This window comes from Myripristis murdjan, chromosome 14, assembly GCF_902150065.1.
Source record: "Myripristis murdjan chromosome 14, fMyrMur1.1, whole genome shotgun sequence".
Classification (NCBI taxonomy): domain Eukaryota; kingdom Metazoa; phylum Chordata; class Actinopteri; order Holocentriformes; family Holocentridae; genus Myripristis; species Myripristis murdjan.
Genome location: NC_043993.1, coordinates 23,091,803 through 23,113,011, shown reverse-complemented (window position 1 = coordinate 23,113,011; position 21,209 = coordinate 23,091,803). Strand labels below are relative to the sequence as shown.

The 21,209-nt window shown below is 39.2% G+C and overlaps 1 protein-coding gene across 1 annotated transcript in view; it reads right to left on the bottom strand.

The window, feature by feature from the left end:
- Positions 1-4,935: 4,935 nt before the first annotated feature.
- Positions 4,936-21,209, bottom strand: part of ophn1 (oligophrenin 1) — a 32,648-nt gene continuing 16,374 nt past the window's right edge. Inside the window, exons 12-24 of the mRNA XM_030068831.1 lie at positions 20,728-20,761; positions 20,180-20,242; positions 19,573-19,647; positions 19,145-19,229; positions 13,852-13,910; positions 12,488-12,593; positions 12,175-12,334; positions 11,611-11,758; positions 10,411-10,719; positions 8,807-8,954; positions 8,336-8,386; positions 7,081-7,129; positions 4,936-6,935 (exon numbers count right to left, since the gene is read on the bottom strand). Of these exons, the coding sequence (XP_029924691.1) occupies positions 6,924-6,935; positions 7,081-7,129; positions 8,336-8,386; positions 8,807-8,954; positions 10,411-10,719; positions 11,611-11,758; positions 12,175-12,334; positions 12,488-12,593; positions 13,852-13,910; positions 19,145-19,229; positions 19,573-19,647; positions 20,180-20,242; positions 20,728-20,761 (1,299 nt within the window). The 3' untranslated portion in view covers positions 4,936-6,923. The remainder of the gene's footprint in view (positions 6,936-7,080; positions 7,130-8,335; positions 8,387-8,806; positions 8,955-10,410; positions 10,720-11,610; positions 11,759-12,174; positions 12,335-12,487; positions 12,594-13,851; positions 13,911-19,144; positions 19,230-19,572; positions 19,648-20,179; positions 20,243-20,727; positions 20,762-21,209) is intronic.

Sequence of the window (21,209 nt, the reverse complement as noted above, 5' to 3'; positions counted from 1 at the left end):
ATTGAGTCACTGATCAATATCATGAAGTTTGTCTGCAGAGGTGTAAGGAGCAATAGATCTGGGGAGGTATATCAAACAATATCTTGGATGTTGAGTTCACAAGAGCCACATTATTTGGAAATGGAAAAAAGATGGAACTTGCCAGACTCTTCCTAGATCAGGTCATCCATCTAAACCGTGCAAGAAGGTCCTTGGTCAGGGAGGACACACCATGAACCCAAGGCCCACTCTGACAGAGCTACACACACACACTCTTGACTGCAATGGCAGCCAAGTTTTACACAAGTTTGAAAAATAGCATGTGAAAGACTGAAATCATGAGACCACAGATTATGTAGTCTCATGGATGAAAATTGAGTCCATCAAATGTAAAACGAAGCCCTGTGTGAAGTAGAAACCAGGTGCAACATCAATACAGAGCAAAATGATTCATCAGCATCAGTCTGTGGGGGGGGCTTGTCAGCAGGCGGGATAGGGACACTTGCAAGCACAGAGACAATAATGAATGGAGTCAAATACAGGCACCCTCAGAACCACCCTCATGGTGCTAAAGAGCTCATTTAGGGTATTGACTTATGTTCCAGTAAAACACTAGAAAGCATTCCTCATCCAACACTATGCAGTTGTCAAGATATGCCAGGTCCACATGTTGGATACTCAGAAAAGTTAATATTGCCCTCCGCCACACTCCTGTTGGCCAGTTGTTGTGAAAAGTGAGTCACATAAACAAACCTTTCCCCAAAGTTTCATCGTGTTGCATGAATCTTTTTATTTACATGCATTTTCATATGAAGCCACTTTGGCCAATTAGTGTGAAAAGTTGATAATTTTCCCCTCACAAAGTTTCATGCAAATCTATTCTATTGTGTTTAGAGATACCCTGCTACTAATTAAACAGAATGGGTAAAAACATAATCCCTGTACTCTGACAGATGTAACAACACTAAACAGGCACCCTAATCATCAATGGATTGGTTTCAGGACAAGAATGATAAAGCCCTGGAGTGACTCGGACAAATCCCAGACATGAATCCCAGTGAAAATATGTGGAATTACTTCCAGATAGCTGTAAATATTTTTGTTCTACAAAGTATCAATTGATTAAAATTAGTTATATCTGTAATTCATTTAAAAAAAAAAAAAAAAAGATTCAGGTTGCACACCACAAAATGTGGAAAGATGTCAAAGGGGTTGAATACTTTCTGTGAAAGTGCTGCATATTCCATACAAATAGGCTACATTATGCAGATTTTGTGTTCTGAGATAGTGTGACTTTCATTAAATGACTCCAACTCTCTTATGCTATCTATTTGCTGTTTCATGAGCACATAGGAAAAAATCAAATTAACCAAGTGGATTATACTACATCATTCAATGACTTTCAACCTTATTTCATAAGTAAGTGTACATTCCAAATTCAATTTTAACAATCCCACTTTTCTTTAAAAACTCTTAGATGCATGCATCAGGTGTTTGCTAAATTGTATGAGTAGTTGTAGCATTACATAAGAAATGCATGGACAGCCATTTGTCCCTCCAAGTGTCTGTGTTGTAAATTGATTGACTGGTCATTGAAGTCACTGATAGTGTCATCATTGTCCAGTGCATTGAACCATCTATCTGAATGCACGATAACATGTTGACAGTGTACATTGTTAAGTGGATTATAAATGAAAGTAAATTTCACAGTATTTTTGCACACGATTCATTCATAAAATTCAGTGAAGTTGAAGGGTATATTGCCGCAACTGCACTATTTTTTTTTGTGACAATCTTCTAACTCTACACCAACATTTGTCTTTTTATACAGTATTTGCTATTTAATAGGGAGGCGCTGGCAGGGGAACAGCTATGAACTAGTGCATCCATGAGATTTGACCCCACCAGAAAAAAATCAGTGTAGCCTACTCTTGACGCCTGAATAAATGTCTGTTGCCATTTGAGAAAGCCTCAAGCAACAGTCCCAACTACAATCGAGTCAAACTTATATATAAGAAGAGGAAGAGGAATGTAATATATATATATGTATATATATATATATACACATATATTGCACTTGACAATGGAAGAAAGAAAGTGGTAACTCAAATTTTGAACAAATAAACATTTTTAGGTCAGCACTTCATGCTCAAGTTTTGCTAAAGTCCAGGTTTAGTTGACAATTCTTCCATGATTAATGAAATGGAAATACAATAATTCTATGCCTTCATTATTAGTTGTATCCCCGAAACGGCGGCATTGGATGGATTCACCCTGACTGCTGCCGCATCTGCCACCACAGATCTGGCTATGAGCACCATAACTCACATGCTGTTTGAATTTTTTTTCAGATTTGCTGCGCATTTTCATGACCCTTAGAGCAAGAGTCCTTTTGACTTCCCTGTAATGCCACCAGTAGGTGACACTTTGAGTTTGTGAACATGATAACTCAAATACTGTTTATTTGAATCTTCTCAAATTTCCTGGAGGAAATTACTCCGGGAGGAAGAGCCAGTTTCGTCGTTTTGGGGATATGCGACGCTGTTGTTCTCTGACAGCACTTATAGTTCCTCGATTGCTCTCTATTCTGTGATCGCTCTTTCTAACAATTAACGTTTTGCTACCATTTGTGCTTCAGTTTTTCTGTGGCTCGAAATACTTTCTAGATCCTTTTTTAACACCATTGTAGCTTATTATGCACCAAGGAGAATGACAGGAAAGCAAGGGTCATGAGCTCAACGTGAAGCCATGCCATTGCCAGTACATGTCACGCACCTCAATGAGCCACCCCAATGCCCCAGAAGATTTTTAATAGTTATTACGATATCATTTAATCACAGTAGGTTACAGTGCTTTACTGTACAATGTCAATGGTATGTGCTCAGTGTACTTTCTATTAAGCTGGTCCTTTGTATACATGATACAAAACCTGTGTATATATTGATGAGCTTGTCTGTTTGGATGTTTGAACAATTAACTTTGAAAGTAATTTCTTGTATGATTTTTTACCTTTTGTGACGTGTTTAGCTGCATCACCTTTTGAAGGCAATTAAAGTGATGTTCAAGGGGTAACTGTGTTTCAAACTTTGTTTTTTGCATGTTATATTTTCCTTAGCCTATGTTGGGTAGTGAATCCTGTCGGACCGGGTTATTTTCACTTTTAATTTTTGCTCAGTGCTTCATATAAGCCAATAAATCTGCAGAGAAAGAACCAGAAAAAAATCAGACATATTATTACACAAACTGCAGCACTGAGGAAAATGTTGTATGGTCTATCGGCCTGTTTCAAATTATTTTAACAGATAAGAAATATAAGATAAAAATATCAGTTTGACTTGATTCTACAGGCGGTAGAGGAAGGCAGAGGCAATAACATCAACTTCATGCCAAAAAACAATGATGACATCGACTGCTGACCGTCAGGTTTATAATTCTCATCAGTGGCCCACAATGAGGTAACTCATCACAGGCCACCAGAAATGTATCTCCTTTGAGACTTAAGTCTTTATGCCAAACCAGATCATTTGCAAGACTGCTAGCGGTATCTTAACTTTTTTTTTTTTTTTTTTTTTTAGCATTTCTGCTTTATTTGACAGTCACAGTAGAGATACACAGGAAAGGCAGGTGAGAGAGAGGGGATGACGTGCAGCAAAGGACCTGAGGTTGGATTCGAACCCTGGTCGCTGCAGTCAGGACTAAGCCCTGGTACATGGTGCGCGCTCTTAACCGGTGAGTCACCGGGGTGCCCCGAGGTTGCTTAACTTTTAAATGTACCTGCAACTTATAATAAGCTTGTAGCTTTTTCTTTTTCTGGAGGACAGTCAGTGAAAATGCGGTGAAGGTGCTGACTTTCAGCGACAAGGTAAACAACTGCTTTGAACAAACTTTCTGTGGCTGCAGTTTGGATTGCAGCGAGAGGCACTCCTGCAGCTGATCTGAGATTTATCAGCAGACTTTAGTTTCAGAGGCGCTTTGGATGAGGTTGAAGAGACGAAGGGGTGAGGTGGGAGGGGGCAGAGGGCCAGTGTTTTAGTGTAAGGGGTGAAGTGGGCAGAGCTCCATTCCAGGCCGGAATTGGGGCTAAATTGGGCTGAGCTAAGTTTTGGCTTTAAATGTCACAAGATCTGATGCAAGGTGAAGCCTCATTCCTCCTTAATGTATAATGCTGTAAAAATATTGATTTGACAATAGGCCACAGTTTGCACTGTTTAAATACATTGAACCTCCTTCAATTCTCGTTTGCCTCCTGTTTGGAATGACTGTTTCTGAATAGCACAACAGCAAAGCATGCTTTAGACACACACACACACACGGAGACCCATCGATCATTTATTGCACTGCTCTTGGCATCTTGTCTCGCTCTCGCTTTGAAAATTGAGTCTCAATTTTTTTTAAAAAAAAAAAAGCACATTGGCTTGCTGGATACGGGATTTGCAGAGCTGCCAGAACTTGCTCTCCCTCGACCGCTGATCACCATCACTGATCACACCAACCTGCTGCCCAGTTATATCACAGCCTTGTATACGTACACTATAAAATTTACCTTTTCCCTCAACTGAATGTCCTCATCTCCTCTCTCTGTTTGAGATTAATGCATTTTTAACACGGTCTCGCATAAAAAAAAAAAAAAAAAAAAAATTGAAACCCAGGTTTAGTTTGTGTCTTGTAGTCCTTAATTAAGAGACCTGTCAATAAATTTAGATGTTAAAACTGGTAATAGGATAGCATTTCGATCACAAATTGTCAATTCATGTCTAACTACAGACGTGCCTAACAGCATTTGGGCTGATGGAAATCCAGAATGGCTAGTAACTTTTAAATCCAGTAGCCATGACGGCTGGTAATATAAAAGTTAATTTCAAACCTTGTGCAGGATTAAAAACTAACAAAAAGATTCCTCTGTTATTACACACACACACACACACACACACACACACACACAATTCTTTTACAATATTCACAAGCCATAAGAACTCTTCATTTTATTTTACTCTTTGAAAAACGTTCAGTAAACAGCCAAATTAATGAAGTCTGGTTATCCCAAATAATGGATCATTTTAAGAACAAAGCAATAAAAAACAAACAAACAAAAAATAAAAACAATGGAGTGCTGTTATTCTTTCTCTAACACAATCAGTTCTGCTCATAAGTAACTTGCTACTGAGTCCCAACAGTTCATTAGATGCACATCACATTCAGCTGAACACAGGCTGCATCTAATGTACAACCTCATCTACCTAGCTACGTTAGGTATAGCGTGACACTGACGTGAAACGTGAGGGAATGTACTGACACAGCTAGGTAGGAAATCTGGAGTGTTTTTTGTTAAATATCCTATTACTATCCATTTTTAAACTGACTTCTGTTTTGATTTCCTACATTCGCCTAGATCCAATGGAAACAGGGGCTTAACTGACTAAAATACAGGCTGCAAGTCGAAAAGTAAAGCAAATACATTTAATTTTTTTTTCATTAATTCAAGTTACTTTTCAATTCTTGAAGCCAGTTGCCCTGACACACATTAACTGTAAAACTTCATTACAGACTGGTTTTCACAGACATGATGACTTTTCAACAGTCCATGATTTTAGTTTCATCTGAATTTAATTTGTCCAGTTCCCAGGAGGAGTAGAAGGACGGCAGATCCAAATGAATGCTGACCCAAACCCAAACCCTTTAACTTCACTTTAGTTGAATGTTCTGTCAGTGGCAATGTAGTTTTAAGAGGTATGGAGGCAATAAGCGCTAAACACCAACAAATTATAAACAATACAGATGACATATTAATCTTTCTGAACAGAAGTGTCCTGTTTCCCAGGCCTACTGTTGTGCCACATCAGAAAAAAAAAGTTTTATCCTTTATCTTGGTCAGCTTATAGAGTTTTCAACTTCCTTGGATGACACCAGCAGTATTTCCTATGCGCCAGTCTAAAATATAAAACATGTTGGTTTGACATTTTCAGTTTCTGCTTGATTCTCATCCCAGCAAGGTAACAGTTCCTGACAAGTCAGACATGCAACAAGCATGACATCCTTACTATTGTAGAAACTTAGCACACAATTTTTAAACAATAAAAATTATTTTGATAAGAACATTAAAAAAGAAAGAAATTAAATTCTGATACAGAATTAAGACTTTTTTTGTGTGTTTTTTCTATTAATGCTGTTCAATAGATTCTCGAAGCGGATGGTTTTGATAGCTCACTCCAAATCCACTGACATGACATGCAGTATTTGTGTGTCAAGGCCACCTCGTGCTCCATTTCATGGAATCTAGAGATAAACAGCTAAATTGTTTATTTTCACATTAAACTGAATTACGATTAAACTGACTGAATCAATCTAATCAGCTGGTATTCTTTAGGACATCTATTTCATGCAACACAGGCAATGTTAGGCAGGGTGTAACACTGTGTATGCACTGCCATGCTGAACACACTGCAGTGACATGAAGATCAGGAAAAGGTCAAATTAAGCTTCACATCCAATTACAGCAGTTAGTTCCCACAAAGTAATGCAACCAGCTGAGAGTCATCTATATACTGTAACACCGAAAATGACAAGATATCTTAATATTATTTGGCTTCACTGACAATTGGTATGAAAGCAGGAAAAATAAACATGTTTTACAACATCCAACTTTGGAGTGATCGAACTGAACTTGTTGCTGCAACTTGAACTTGTTTATCCCAAAGTCAATTTGCTACTGTGTTGCTAGGAAACAGAATACTTTTCAGCTCAACTGTTTGTTGAGCTGAAAAACAACAACAACAACAACAACAAATCAAACAAAACTATTTCACTTTTTTACAAGAGACTTTTCCCCCCAATTTGTCCAAGATGATCAGTACTGACTGAGTGCAGCTGAGTTTTTATTGGTGAATTCAGCTCCCAACAACAGGTATAGCTGTCACATTCAGGTCCCTGAGGTGGCTTAAGGCTCCTTAACTTGAATTCTGAGAAAAAAATAGAAAAAAAAACAGTTGGTGTCAATTGTGGGGGTGAGAAAACAATTTGATATTTAATCCATTATTATTGCATAGAATCTCTGTGACAGACACAGATTTGGTGAATAGATTGTGAAACCACAGTAAAGCTCACCTCTTTTTTTACATTCATCATCGCTGGTGCTGGCGGAGAGACTGATTGACTAAAGAGGAAAACAGGAAACGAAAATTACAATGGAGGATCCAGATCATAAAGCAGGGGGTGCTACAGTTTGCTACGTCCTTTCTACATCTCAGTGGCGGCATTATGTCATCAGTGGGAGCAGCCTTATCTGACACTATGTTGAAGAAGTTGTGCCTGCACACAAACAATGACAATTTACAAACACAGCAACAATAAAAACACAGATTCATGCTTCCCCTTCAAAGCCTCTGGAGTTGGAAACACACACTAAAGCATTAAAAAAAGGAAAATACTTGCACTGCATTATGTACTACAGTACAAACAATGCAATCCTAAAGTCGGTTTTATAGATCTAGAGTGTGCATCTCTTCTACATGTACAAATTCATCTTTGAGAATTTTGCTTGCACAAACACTGAATTCGTCCATTTGACCTATTTCTTTCCCCTTGCAATTTAACAAAATGTGCAGAGGTAGCTTTGGCATCTATCAGAGCACAAGTCATCAGGACAGGATTACTTTCATCACCTCTTCCCAGTGGCAGACTTACAAGAAATAGCCACATTCCACAGAGCAACATCAGTGTTTCATTTTCATTACACTGGGTTTCCTTGGGATAACATCCAATTCTGTTTGTAAATGCACTGGCATTGCAAAATTAGGATTAATCCGATCCAGCCCTGCATCATAATAAAACACAATGAGGCTGTAACAGATTGTCTTACTTAATCAGAATGACATTCAGATTAGTGCATACTTCCACAGATTGAGTGTGACAGTGGTGTAAGGAATGTGACCAAAAGAAAACATTTGTCAGGGCGGGGCAGTGGACAGCAGAATATCCATATTATAGTTTCACTGACTCTATTTTGGATAACATTCGTCCTGCAGCTGCAAAAATTGTAGCTGATGATGGATGATGTGAACGGCAGTTTACACTGGATGTGCTGAATGTTTCTTATCCCAGAGCTGCAGGAGTTTTACCTTCCTGGTTTCAGTGAGGAACCACAAGGGTTATAAGAACCATTTATTGCAATAAATGTTTATACCTCATGGTGCACGCGTTTCCTGACTGAACTGGCTGTGGCTGTGTATTTGGCATACATTCTTCTCTTTTTATTGTCATTTGTCATCAACTGTACCATAAACAAACATGCATATCTGATTGGTGTCCTGAACTAAAAAGTAGCAGAAATTGGAGCATGGACAGAATGGCTTTAACATACCTTCCCACTTGCCTTGAGGCGTTCTCAAAAAACTTTGTTTTGGAGGCAACACTGCAGGAGGAAAAAGATGAAAGAATCTCAGATCACAGTCAGAGTAAAGTGTTGACATGACCACTTTCATTGCATTAAAGGCTGTGTTAATGAGTGAATGAGTTTATTACACTGAAGACATTTTAAACAACAAGTTCTTGATACAAACATTAACAGAGTAGGAGGCAGAGTAAACATGCATATGACTATTCTAGTTATTATTGGTTCTGTAACAGTGACCATTTTCATACACTCAGCACACTGCAGCTGCACTGAGCTGTCGAGACATTTTCCCCCACCTGTTGTTTTTGAGTATTGCAGCGCCCTCTGTAAACCCTACACACTGTGCCATGAGGCTGATTGTGAAATGCTGGACCCAGCTCGTCTGGCACCGACAGTCATACCACACACAAGGTGAGTGAGTCTCTGAACACTACTTACTAGGATGCAGGACTAGTCTCACTGTTGCCTGCACTTGGGGTCCTCTGCAGAGCAGGGTGTCGGGTCGGGGGCTCAGGAGGTCTGACTGGAGGTCTACAAATGGCATGTTTTTCTGGGGACCTTATTTTGTTTAGTCCCTCGCAATCTCCTGGAAAACAAGAATAAGCAAGAATAATGACTGGGAATGGGAATGTGTGAGGGGGTTTAGAGCTGTTTGGGAATGCTTGGAATTAAAATCTTCAGTATATGGAATTAAGGATAGGACAATATAGGATTTTATCATGGATCACAATTAAAAAAAAAAAAAAAAAAAAAAATCATGAAAGATCAATGTTTGTGAATTTCCATTATTGGGATAACTGTAAATCGTGATAATCGGGAATATCCACACAAGTCACTTGAATAAGCTGTCTAGCTTGCTAATGTACAGTCCAATATTTATATGCAATAAAAAATGTGTTTCTTACGAAAATGTAAGATAAAGTCATCCCACTATGTTTTAGTGTCATTTTAAGAGTTAATATGAATTATTCTAAAACTAGAGCTACAGACAGGTAGATCAAGTTTCAATCCTGTGAACCCATGAAGCGCTACATGTCAGCTAAGCAGCAGCCACGTTTAGCAACCAAAGTCTATAGTATGACTACCAATAGTCAGCAAATTTACTAACATCCAGTCGACCAGATTCAGGGAAATCAGTTTGAGGGAATTTTGGCACCCTGAGCTGATTAATTTGGAAATGGTGTCGTAATTGGTAAAGCTTACTCAACATTTTCTCTAAGGTGGCAGTTGGCTAAAGTTTCATGAAATGATGACCAGTTGTGGTTTGACAAGCTTGAAAATGGTCAGATTTGTACCTCAGTCCATTCAGGCAGGCGCAGAGCATCAAAAATCTAGGAAACATCTAGTTCCCTTTACACTTCTGAAGTTCAATCCAGTAATAAACATTTGTAGATTGTGCAATAAGTCATGCATGAGTCATAGGGAGGCCAAGCAGCCTAATGTAACAGCTTAAAAGAAATCAATAGAGTGCAACTGACCACGTGCAGAGGCATTTCACATACAATTGAAAAACAACTCCTCAGATTGACTGCTGTCAGGAAGACATCAGTCATTGCTAAATTACAAATTTCCTCTCTGTAAAATGTGACAGTTTGAAAGAGTTGCACTGCAGTTTTAAAAGACTGGCAGTGTGCGCATGCCTTTAGAGCGCTCAGGCAAAGAACAGCACCTACCCTTATAATCTGCTATCTTTGCTATGCCATCATAATACACTGTCCATCACTCGGTTTCCCTGCTGATGACCAATGTCCTCATGAAGTAACACTGCTCACTTAAAACCTGGAAAGCTGAAGGTTTTTTTGTTTTTTTGTTTGTTTGTTTGTCTGTTTTTATTTTTTAAACCGCATAGTGGAAAATAATAATAAAGTAGCTAAGAAAGCCACCTTTGAATGTCTGGTTGTAGCTGCACGCAATAAGGCAGCTCAAGATACTCCTTACTAGCTATTTTAAAATCCAACACAGCCAAGGAAGTAAATAGGAGTAAATTCAGCTGCAAATAGAGGATTTATTATATTGACAAAACTGCAAAGGGAATTTGATACCTTCTTTGATGGCTGCTGTGCCCATGGGAGGTGGTCTTCTGCTCTGGAAGGACGACGCTCGGTTCACAGTGACTCTAGTCTCACCGTTCGCTTCCATCTTGCCAAACAGTTTGCCAACATCACCGTCTGAATTTCTGTCCTGACGAGCGGCTGGTTTGGGCAGCAAAGCTTGCCTTGGAGGAGGTTCTCTAGGAATGAGTGGAGCATGGTTTGTGGATTTGGTCCGCTGGAGGGGTGTGGGGCTCGTTGGGACATCGCCGTCCACGTCCACCCCCTGTGGTCTGTGTGGAGAGCTGTCACTTTGGCCATCTGTCAGAGAGCAGCAACAGAAGTTAAATGGTTAAAACAAGCCACTGTAATCTTGGGGTGGACCCAGTGGCAACAGCTAAACATTCAAATGAAAGATAAGATGGATGTTCCTTATAACTTGCTATCAAAGTAACTTTAGGTCTCAACCATGTGCTACTTTTTTGAATGTTTTTTTTTTTTTTTTGCTATGAGGGTAACATCAGAATGTCCCGCAAATACAAATGAATTTAATGCACAAATTGAACCAGCTAAAAGCACTGTAGGAGCCGAGGGAATTGTCTGGGAATAGAAAAAGGGGCTTTTTAACAAGCAAATCAAGTTCAAGAAGTGGAAATGGTTAATCCAACAAGAGCTATATTAATGAAACAAACCAATTAAACACCACAGAATAATTAACCATTCATGCAGGAAAAAAAAACAAACAAACATGACTGAAGTGCTGTTTTTAATCTAATACAGTCATACTGCAAGCCAAGCTACAAACACTTAATGCCCACTGCTAAACGTCTTAGGCAAAACAAATTAAATATTTGCAGGAGGGCAGGACAGGTTGCACATGTTTCAAATTTCTCTGCCACAGTGTATGACGGAACCAAGTCACACATTCAATTATGGATTTAGACAGAAATAAATCATTTGATCATGCTTGAGACATTTAGGGAAAAATTAAAAGATGAACCTGAAAAAAGGTCACAATGATGGCCAAAATTAAACTGAATTTGATGACAAAATGCTCTATGTTGGAAAAATAGCTTGCTCACCACTCTGCTAAACATGTTAAAAATCATAACAACAATAATATGCAATATATCCGACAGACAATATGGAATAATGGTAATGGATGATTAAGGATGATAATGACGATTAGGCCAAAAGAGCCTGATAACTTACTCTCTGTGCTCTGGAACAGGTCGGGATTAAGAGGCGGGTAGACTCGAGGTGGCCGCTTGGAAATTGTGATTGGCTGCCGCTTTCTCGGGGTGATCCGCGGAGGAGGGACAGGTGGGGCGGCACTGTCCTCTGGTGTACCGCTGAAGATCTGTGTTCACACCAATGAAAATATAAGACTTCTGTTCAGTCACCAAAACACATACAGCCCAATAAAACAATTAACAAAAGTAGCAACATTAGAAAAACCAGGAAAAAGTTACAATTACAGATTTTCACTAAAACACATAGTGCTCATTACTCAGTAGCACAAACTAAAAGTTGCATAAATGGCATCATCAAGCATTAAAGCTTTGATGATCCTGAATGCTCACATCAATTTTCTCATTTTGTGTAATGAACAAAACACTATCTCCTCTGTACACTTTTAAATAAATTGGATTTGGATTTGGATTTGAAGCAGATTATTCAAATGAAATGTCATTAAAAAGTTGGTCTGCTTGATGACTTGTAACTCCTCTAGGCTCAAACTACGGAAGGAGCTTGTAATCTCCGATGAGGATGTACCTTTTTGCAGCCTTCGATCAGAATTTCAATGACAATATTCTGGAATTTGATATCCAGCATGGCCGCCACAGTCTCCTCCTTTGCTCTCATCAGTGTGGGTCCAAAGATCACGCCCATGTTGGATGGGGTCATCAGGTTTTCCTGGCTGTAGCTGCAAACACTGTCAACAAATATCAGCAATGAATTAGTAATATATTAATATATAAAAGAAGTACTATTTATAGCTCAAAAGGTCAATCGACAGCAGTATCATTCACAGGGACAAGCTGCAGTACATCGCAAAAGTTGGAAGTCGGGAGGAGTCAGCTCTTACTTGACCAGGTGTTGAATCAGCACCTCCAGCATCTCCCGATTCTTCTCTGGTAGCTTGTAGATAAGTGAATGAATTTCACTCAGTCGAAAGTCCAGATTATCTGACTCTACAATACAAACAAAACAACGAGTTATGTAAAAGAAGAATTTGCCAGAGCATATATACAGAGCATGCAACACAAACTGTGCATGTATCTACTGCAAATCATAAACATAAAAGTCTTCCCTAGAGAAAGAGGCAAAGTGAAAATTAATGCCTCAAGTGATAACTATTGTTGACTATTGTAGCTGGCTTGAGTATTAAAGTCCCCTTGGTCAATCTCTTGTTATACTTCATATAATTAACTTAGGTCAGAAAATAGCACTATTGTATCTTGAGTCCTGCTATATTTAATGAATGTAAAAATATACATGACTTTATAGACATCTTCATACTGTATTTTTTTTTTCAGGTCTTGTTTTGCTGTAATTTGAAACTCAATTTTGAGTGCTTGAGACAAGGAAAACGTTCTCATTTAACAGGACTGGTGTCGAGTAAAGAAAGAAATGATATGGTTGTATCATGTAATCATGGGATGTTAAACTACAAAACAGAGCCGGGCACGCCCACACTGTGACAATGGGACTGGACTAATAAAAGCATGTCACAAACCAAAGTTATTCTGGAGGATAACAACAAGCCCCCATTTGGTGTGCATGACATTTCCAAGAAACTAAGCTGTCTGAAAGACCTTGAAAGACTGAGGCTGGCGCTACTTCGTTAACCTTTTTTTTTTTTTTTTCCTTCTTATCGTAAATGTTGTGTGACCAACAGAGGAAAAGGGGTTCAGATTTCATTTACAGTGTGGGGAGGGTGTAGGAGGTTTTTGTCTTCTCTTTCACATTCGCAGCTGGCCTCTTGAACCACTGAACTCTTCTGAGTGAACCAATGCTCATGTAGCACAAATGTACAATAAATCAACTCAAGATTACAAAGAGACTATTTGTAGACCGAATGGGAAAGAAAATAAACTTTTGGTTCTTGGCTCCCAGTATTTAATCTTGGCTTGCCTTGGCATAAGGTTTTCAGCAAAATAGCAATCAAAAGCCAATTTGGGAGTTCTTAGCCTCCTCTTGCGTGTGAGATCTTGCTGACAATTTTTTTACAAGGGAACTTTGTGGTGCTGATGACACGTATTTACATTTCATACCGGAAACACCAATTCCAGGTCTAAACTGAATGCACATGATACTCACTGTATTCAGATACAACATGTGAGCTGCACTGGGGGCCAAAGACATAAACGTTAACAGGGACTATCTTTCTATTAAGCTGGGCATAAATACAGCTTCTTAGAGCAGGGTAATTTTCCAATCACGTCTTACTTGCAGCTAAAATGAGGTCTGTGTGTAGACTGTAGGTCATCAGAGGCTCAGACAGACTCCTGCAAACAAATACAAACAATCTGTTAAACAAGAGGGGCACAGTGTAATTTAACTCACTGCATCAAACTGAAGACAGAGGACAGAGGACACAAGAAAAACAAGCACAAAATCGAAACAGCTGCAACCAGGTACACACATGCGTCTACGCATGCATGCATTCATACAGACACACACACAACCTCACAAACACCTGACCTCCATGGCAATTTCAGCCCCCTAGGTAAAAAGCTGCTTTGTGGACCAGTGAACTGATGGACCAACAGAAAGAGATGGTGGGGTGAACACACACTGCTGAAAAAGGATCCTCTGTGGTGTCTGTGTGTGTGTGTGTGTGTGTGTGTGTGTGTGTGTGTGTGTGTGTGTGGTGTGTTTGTCTGTCTTTGAATCATTGTGTTATAGGCCACTCCCACTGCCACACCCCTTTTTTGACAGTTGGCCTGAATAGTCAATCAGTTCCTTTGGCTCATGACCAACCTCCCAAAAAATCTTGTGTTAAGTCTGTGAATCCATTTGGAAGTTATGCGCCTTTTTGGGATGGGCCACTTCAATTCCCAAGCGCCCTTTTAACTACTTTGCATGAACACAAACACACACCTTCACACACACAGACACACTTGACCTCCATGTCAAATTTCAGCCGCCTAGGACGAAAAGTGTGGCTGCCCAATTTTTGCAGACCAACCAACCGACCAACCCACTGCTAAACAAACAAACAAACAAAAAAAAAAAAACAGCCATCACTGGTTGCACAATCAAATAAATGAGAGCCACAAGCACTTCTCGTAGTGTATAGTGTAATTTAGAGCTCCAATCTCAAATTTCTCTTCTCAGGCAGCAGCTCTCTCACGGGTGGCAGGGAGGGGTGGTCTGTAGAGAAATCGTCCCTGAACCACAGCACACAGATTTGACTGGTATTGGCAAGCAACCACCCGGCAAAAGTGTCTTTGAGCAAGACACTTAAAGGAATATGGAATTTTTTTTTTAAATGGGCGATTTACCTGGCTTTAGAATCGTGATTATAAAGCCAGAGAAAGTCACTCACTCACAAATGTTGAATGTGGGTGATCAGTTTCAATCATCTCATTATTCACTCAAAAGGGATGCAAAAAATAAACGTCAGAGTAAAATATGAAGAAGCTTGAAACAAATAGCTAGGGGCAGGGTCTGGAGAGCAAAGAAAAAGATGCCACTTTATTACTGCACAGGCAACGAAGCCATCCACCCGCAAGACATGATCCTGTTAGTGCAAATCGCGCTGCACTAAGAATGTAAACAAAGCAAGCCGAATTACTTGCTAGAAGCTATTTAGCTCAGTAATTAGCCGATATAGCCGGACAGCAAGGGATTTTGAAGAAGAGCATGTGCTATGCTCTGACAAGGCAGGGAAATACATGAAAACAGTAGACCCAACATGAGGAAGACAACATGAGATTGATGTAAATTTCTGATGTAAACAAACAGAAACCTGCAGCTTCTTTTTATGACCTTTTGTGGGATGTCAACTATCTTCATGTTCTTTAGCTTTATTTTTAGCTGACACATTGGGGTGAATAAGAAGGTGACTTGAAACTGTAATTGTCAATTCTCAAAATGCAACCACATAAATAACTGATGTGGCTGAGTCACTTTCTACAGCTTTATAATCACTAAAAGTAACATATACAAACCAATACTTCACCAAACCTCCATATTGCTTTAAATAGTTGCGCACTCAAGGGGCACTGCAGCTGACTCTGAGAGTCAGGAGGGGCCAAGGGACAAGAGACTCTGTTGTGGCACACAAGGTCAAAATTAGAGAATGTGTTCCTTTAAGAGTAGGTGGACATCCTATGAATAAATCATGAGACACAGTCAAAACACAAGGTCACGTCTTTCAAAAAAAAAAAAAAAAAAAAATCAGGTCATGGTGCAAGTTAGCTCTTCTCTTTAACCACCCTGTGCGATCACAGGGTTAAAACTGATGCGTTTCAAACACAAAGTGGTCGTAAAATATTTGCAGAGATGTTTTTGGCACAAATGAATCTGTTGATCACCGCACACTCTGATGTGTAAATTATTTGCTTATAGTACCCTAAATGCCCTAAATGCAATTCCCTACAATTAATTAGGTTACCCAGGCATTTTGTTTCAAAACTCATGGGGAAAACTCTTTTCAAAACTGATGACTTATCACAATTATTAAGAATTATGATAACCCTATTCTAATTACAGTGTAGGACTTGACTAAACTGTGTAGACTAAACTGTTACATTTTAAATAAAAACTGTAATTTTTACAACTTCTCACTACTCTATTCAGTGCTACTTGTTTTTTTTTTTCCACGTTTGATTTTTATTTTTATATACTTCTTTTTTTCTTTTTTCTTTTTTTTTTTTTTTTTTGGAGGCCTGAACCTCTATCTGTACTTGGCAAGGCAGCACAGACAGAGTGACTGGACTGATACCACAACTGATTTAATATTAACCAGGTAGTTATCTATGATGGACTAAGTTTTAAAAGTACCCATCCTCGCTTCTAGTTGAACAGTGAGCATCAGATCATTTCAGAGTTAAGGATGGCTGCTTCCAGTATATAATGCATTAATCAACTTTGAAGACAAAACTGTCTGATTAGTCAATCGTTTAAGAAAATGGCCAAAAAATTGAGCCATGGTTCCAGCTTTTGGCAAGCTCCCTAAATACATCATTTTCTGCTCTTATGTGAGGTAAATGATGAAGGATTGTCTGCACTTAGGAAAACAAATGAGGAAGTTAATGTGTTCCGATTCCTGGAAACACACTGGCAAAGCATTAGCATGATTCAGTTTTTTTTTTCTGACTGGCATGCTCGTTCACATGTGCGAAAGGATGTGTGTCTTCTTGTGTCTTCTTTCAAAGACCTTTGTCTGTCTTTCTTGTTGAAAATTTGGTCAAAGTCATTGCCTCACAGTCAAGGTAAAGCTGAAGCCAGAGCTAAAATGCAAACATTCCTTCCTGATGTACAGTCAATGTATTTCCAGGTGCCTGACAAAGCCTGTTAACATTTTTCTACTCTCTACTGGTTTGGTTACCTATGTGGTAAACTGTGGGCAATAATCACTGTGCTCACTACCTGCTGGCTTGAACTGCTGGAGTAGAACAAACTTCTAACACTTCAGAGTTCAGCTAATGACAACACATTTCATCCCAAATACATGTTGTTGTGTTAAATGGTGACTTACAACATGACCTCAGGAATATTTGTTTCCCTGGATTAATGTTATGTTACTGTTCTCTTCAAGGTTTTAGCTGACTGAGTTTTGGTCTTTTTTCTGCCCCACTGGTAGGCAGGGCCATGTTGGTCCTGTAATGTTTAATAACCGGACCGTGCAGGTGTTCTCTTTTCCGAGCTCTAAGTAATAGCTTTGTTGGTACACACACGCACTGCTGCTGACCTGCAAGCTCGCACACCTCGCTGACTGCTTTGAGTCTCTGATCACCACGCTGTGTTAACTAGTCGCAATTATTTTACTAGACTCACTATATTACAGGTCCATCCATCAATCCATCTGTTCAACACTTTAATCCAAGGCAACATATTTTGAAATTTACTGGGTAGATTGCCATGAAACTCAGCAAGCACATCCATGCTCTCCAGAGGATGAACACTCCAGGACAAAATGTTAAATTTGCACAGGACATCACTGAATCTAATCAGTGGGTTTCCATATTTAGTGGATGCATTCATTCTCCCCAAAGGAAGATTCCTCTTGATTTTGGTGGCCCCATGACCCTTCTTCTAGCACCACCTCAGGACAAAATGTAATATTTTACATCTCAAAATCTATTGGCCAGTTTGCCATAAAATTTGAAAAGCTCATTCATGCTACCTAGTGGATGAACCCTTTCCTCTGGCCCCACCCTCAGGCCAAAATATACAAAAACAATTCTCCCACCACCTGCATTCCCCAGAACATGCACGAGTGGCAGAGGGCCTGCACTTGTTCTTAATGTTGCATGCTTTATTTCATGGAAAACTGTGTCTCTCCAGCATCTCACAATGTGTTATACATAAACATTTTGATAAATAACCTTTATACTTTGTAGGGTATTTCAGGAGGGGGAGTTGGCCATAGTGGTGCTGGCATGTGTTAGCTCCTAAAAGTAAACAGTAGTAATGCAACCTTTATGCAACCTTTAAACTTTATAATGTTGGCAGCCGAAGAAAAACACGTCAGGCACTGAAAGACTGTCCAGGCAATTTTAACATTTAAATTGAATATAAAAGGAAAATATCACCTGACACCTCCACGTTCACATTTTTGCTATGCTTAACTGGAAGTGTGATGTCCCAAGAGAGGAAGCTAGTAACTATACCACATCCTTTTGTGAGCAGTAAAATCTCACTAATACACTGACAGTGTCGGCTGTTAGCTTGTTGTCCTACCAAGGTTAGTCTGGTCAAACTTGGTTGACTGCAGAATTAAAAAAAAAAAAAAACAAACAAAAAAAAAAAAAAAACTGACTGAGATGTTTGAGTTCAAGGTAAACTTAGTAAATCTCACTGTTCTGGTCAGGAAGCTTATATAAACTAAACTGGCTAAACCCTCTGGGTCACAATCATCTCAATTATTCATTCATTCATTCATTCATTTTTCAATCCTAATTAGGGTCGCAGGGTGCTGGAAACTATCCCAGAGCTCATTTGGGCGGAAGGCGGGGAAACACTCTGGACAGGTCGCCGGTCCATCTCAGGGCAGACACACAGACAGACACATTCACACCAAGGGGCAATTCACCTCACATGTCTTTGGGCTGTGGGAGGAAACCAGAGCTCCTGGCAGAAAACCACACAGGAGAACATGCAAACTGCACACAGAAAGGACACTGGCTGGCCAGGCGGCCAACTGGAAGTAAAACCATGGACTTTCTTTCTGTGAGGCAACAGTGGTAACCACGGCACCCCGATGCTGCCCTCATCTCGAGTACAAATGCTTTTATTTGCCAAGTACAGACAGGGCAGAAAGAAAACTTTGGTGGCCACAAAGTGTCTTTCAGCAGAGAAGACCACCCCTGACAGGAATCCAACATCAAAATACAAAAAGTGTGGAGTTCTGCCTGAGTACAAGGAAAATAAACACTTCATGATGTCAAGCATGATCCTCATAGTCACAGCCACATATCTGAAACAATACCACTCTGTTTTTCTTACACACACACACACACACACACACACACACACACACACACACACACACACACAGAGAGAGACAAACCTTAGATAAAACTTCATGGCACTTGTGATGGTTTTAATGTCCCAGTCACTGCTGTGGAAATCCACATCTCCTGGGCATGTTGGGTCTGTGAAGGGGCAGATCAAAAATAAACAAGCAGAAGATACTAAATACAATTTATATCATTGTAAGTACTTTCACATAGTAGAGGTAATTATCTTATGAATTTCTAAACAATCTGCTTACAAATTAGAGTAACAAGGACAAAATACAACATATGCAAAATGAGACGACATACTGGAGTCATAAGACTGAATTCTAAGAAAACAGTTATAAAACATGTCAGAATATTTTCAAATATTAAAAGATTACAAATTCTATTCAACTTAATAAATATGGTGAGGTAGAGAAGCACAGTTGAGAAACACACAATGGACGGAGGGACGATGCTGTCTCATTAATTTCCTTACCAAAGAAGGCATTTAAAAGCTTCTGCACTTGGATGTTGCTGCCAACTGTTCTGTACACTCCTTCTTGTGTGACTCCTAGACAGAGGAGTTGGAGGTAAGAAAGGGGGAGTGTACTGTGCAGAAATATACACAGCAATGGAAATGTACCACATGTGCCTCCTCCATTAAAAGACAGATGTTCCTCCCTGATTGCGAATGTCTCATTGAACTAATAAGTTTCAGGCTTCCTAATGTTTACTCTCTGGATGATGCTTCAGATTACACTACTAAAAATGAGTCTCTCCTCTACGCAAATATATTGTAGGACAGCAGTTGTTTAATTTACCGTTCCAGAGAAACATTTGACCAGATCTTACGTGTGTGCTGTATTTACTCAGTGAGAAGACGTGTGACAAGTAATATTCCACATAAACTGAAGCAGACTACCATGATTGATAATTATAATGGCTGACATTATACATTCTCCCAACAAAAAGCTCTTCCAGTGTGCAAAAGTGGCATCAACACACAACGAATGACTCAACTGTGCCCCCTAAGGGCAAACAGGCAAACTAACAGGACTGGAAAAACACTGGGATAAAGAAATACTCAATGTGATGTCTTTTACCTTTTGTTTCAACATAGTTGATGCATTTCCGCACAAACTTGAATCCAATTTCATTTAGCTCCACTATGAAGGTGACAAGAGACAAATTTAACAGCAAGCGATAGTTTGAAACAGTTATGTAAGAGTAAAACATGAATATAAATACAGTGAGTAAGAAAAGCTAGAGTTGCGTTGCCTTTCAGTTCCAAAATTGGAACTGAAATCAAAATGACCTCAGACATCCGCACTTTTTCATTGATGCTATAAAATCTGGCTAAAAGGAAATCAAACCTGCACTCATAAAGAGTCTTAAATGTGTTTCATTGATTGATCATAAAATAAGATGAATGGTACTGATTGCCCACCGGGGAAATTCACATCCTCATTTGAAAACTTATTTATGCTATTTGTGTGGGGATGAAAATGACCTATCAAGCATTATCTCTGTCCAATGCATCAAACATCTTGCATGTTCATGTTTTTAACTGTACATGGTCCCTGTTCCATAAACAAAAATACAAATAAAAAATACACTGTGATGCAATACAGAATACAAAGTTGAGACTTACTTTCAGCTTGCTTGTGAATCGGGGAATGATAGATCTAAAACACAAACAATATAAAAGCAAAGTGAGGACTATAGGATTTGTGGAAACAGAACTTGTTTGTCTTACTCCTGTGATCTTGGAGCATTTTAGTATGTTTAATCAAGTCTGTCTCCAAGACACAAACATGTTGCATTCACAGCAAATCAGGGAAGATGACTTTATGAACATAGTGACGGTATCCAGGGTGGAGAGAAAAGTTGAAGTTGAAAAAGCAGAGGAGAAATGCAGACTGTGGGCGAGCCTTTGAAACAGAGACACATGTGCATGTGCTTACAGAAAAAAAGACAAAAGGATGAGAGGGAAAACTTCAAGCATGCAGTGCAGATTCACTGCCAATGTACAGTAAATACAACTATTCAACAGTCAAGATCTTATCCAACTCAAAACTGTCAAATCCAAAGTTTTTTGTGTTTTAAGTATGAATTTTTGTGTGGCACTGGAAG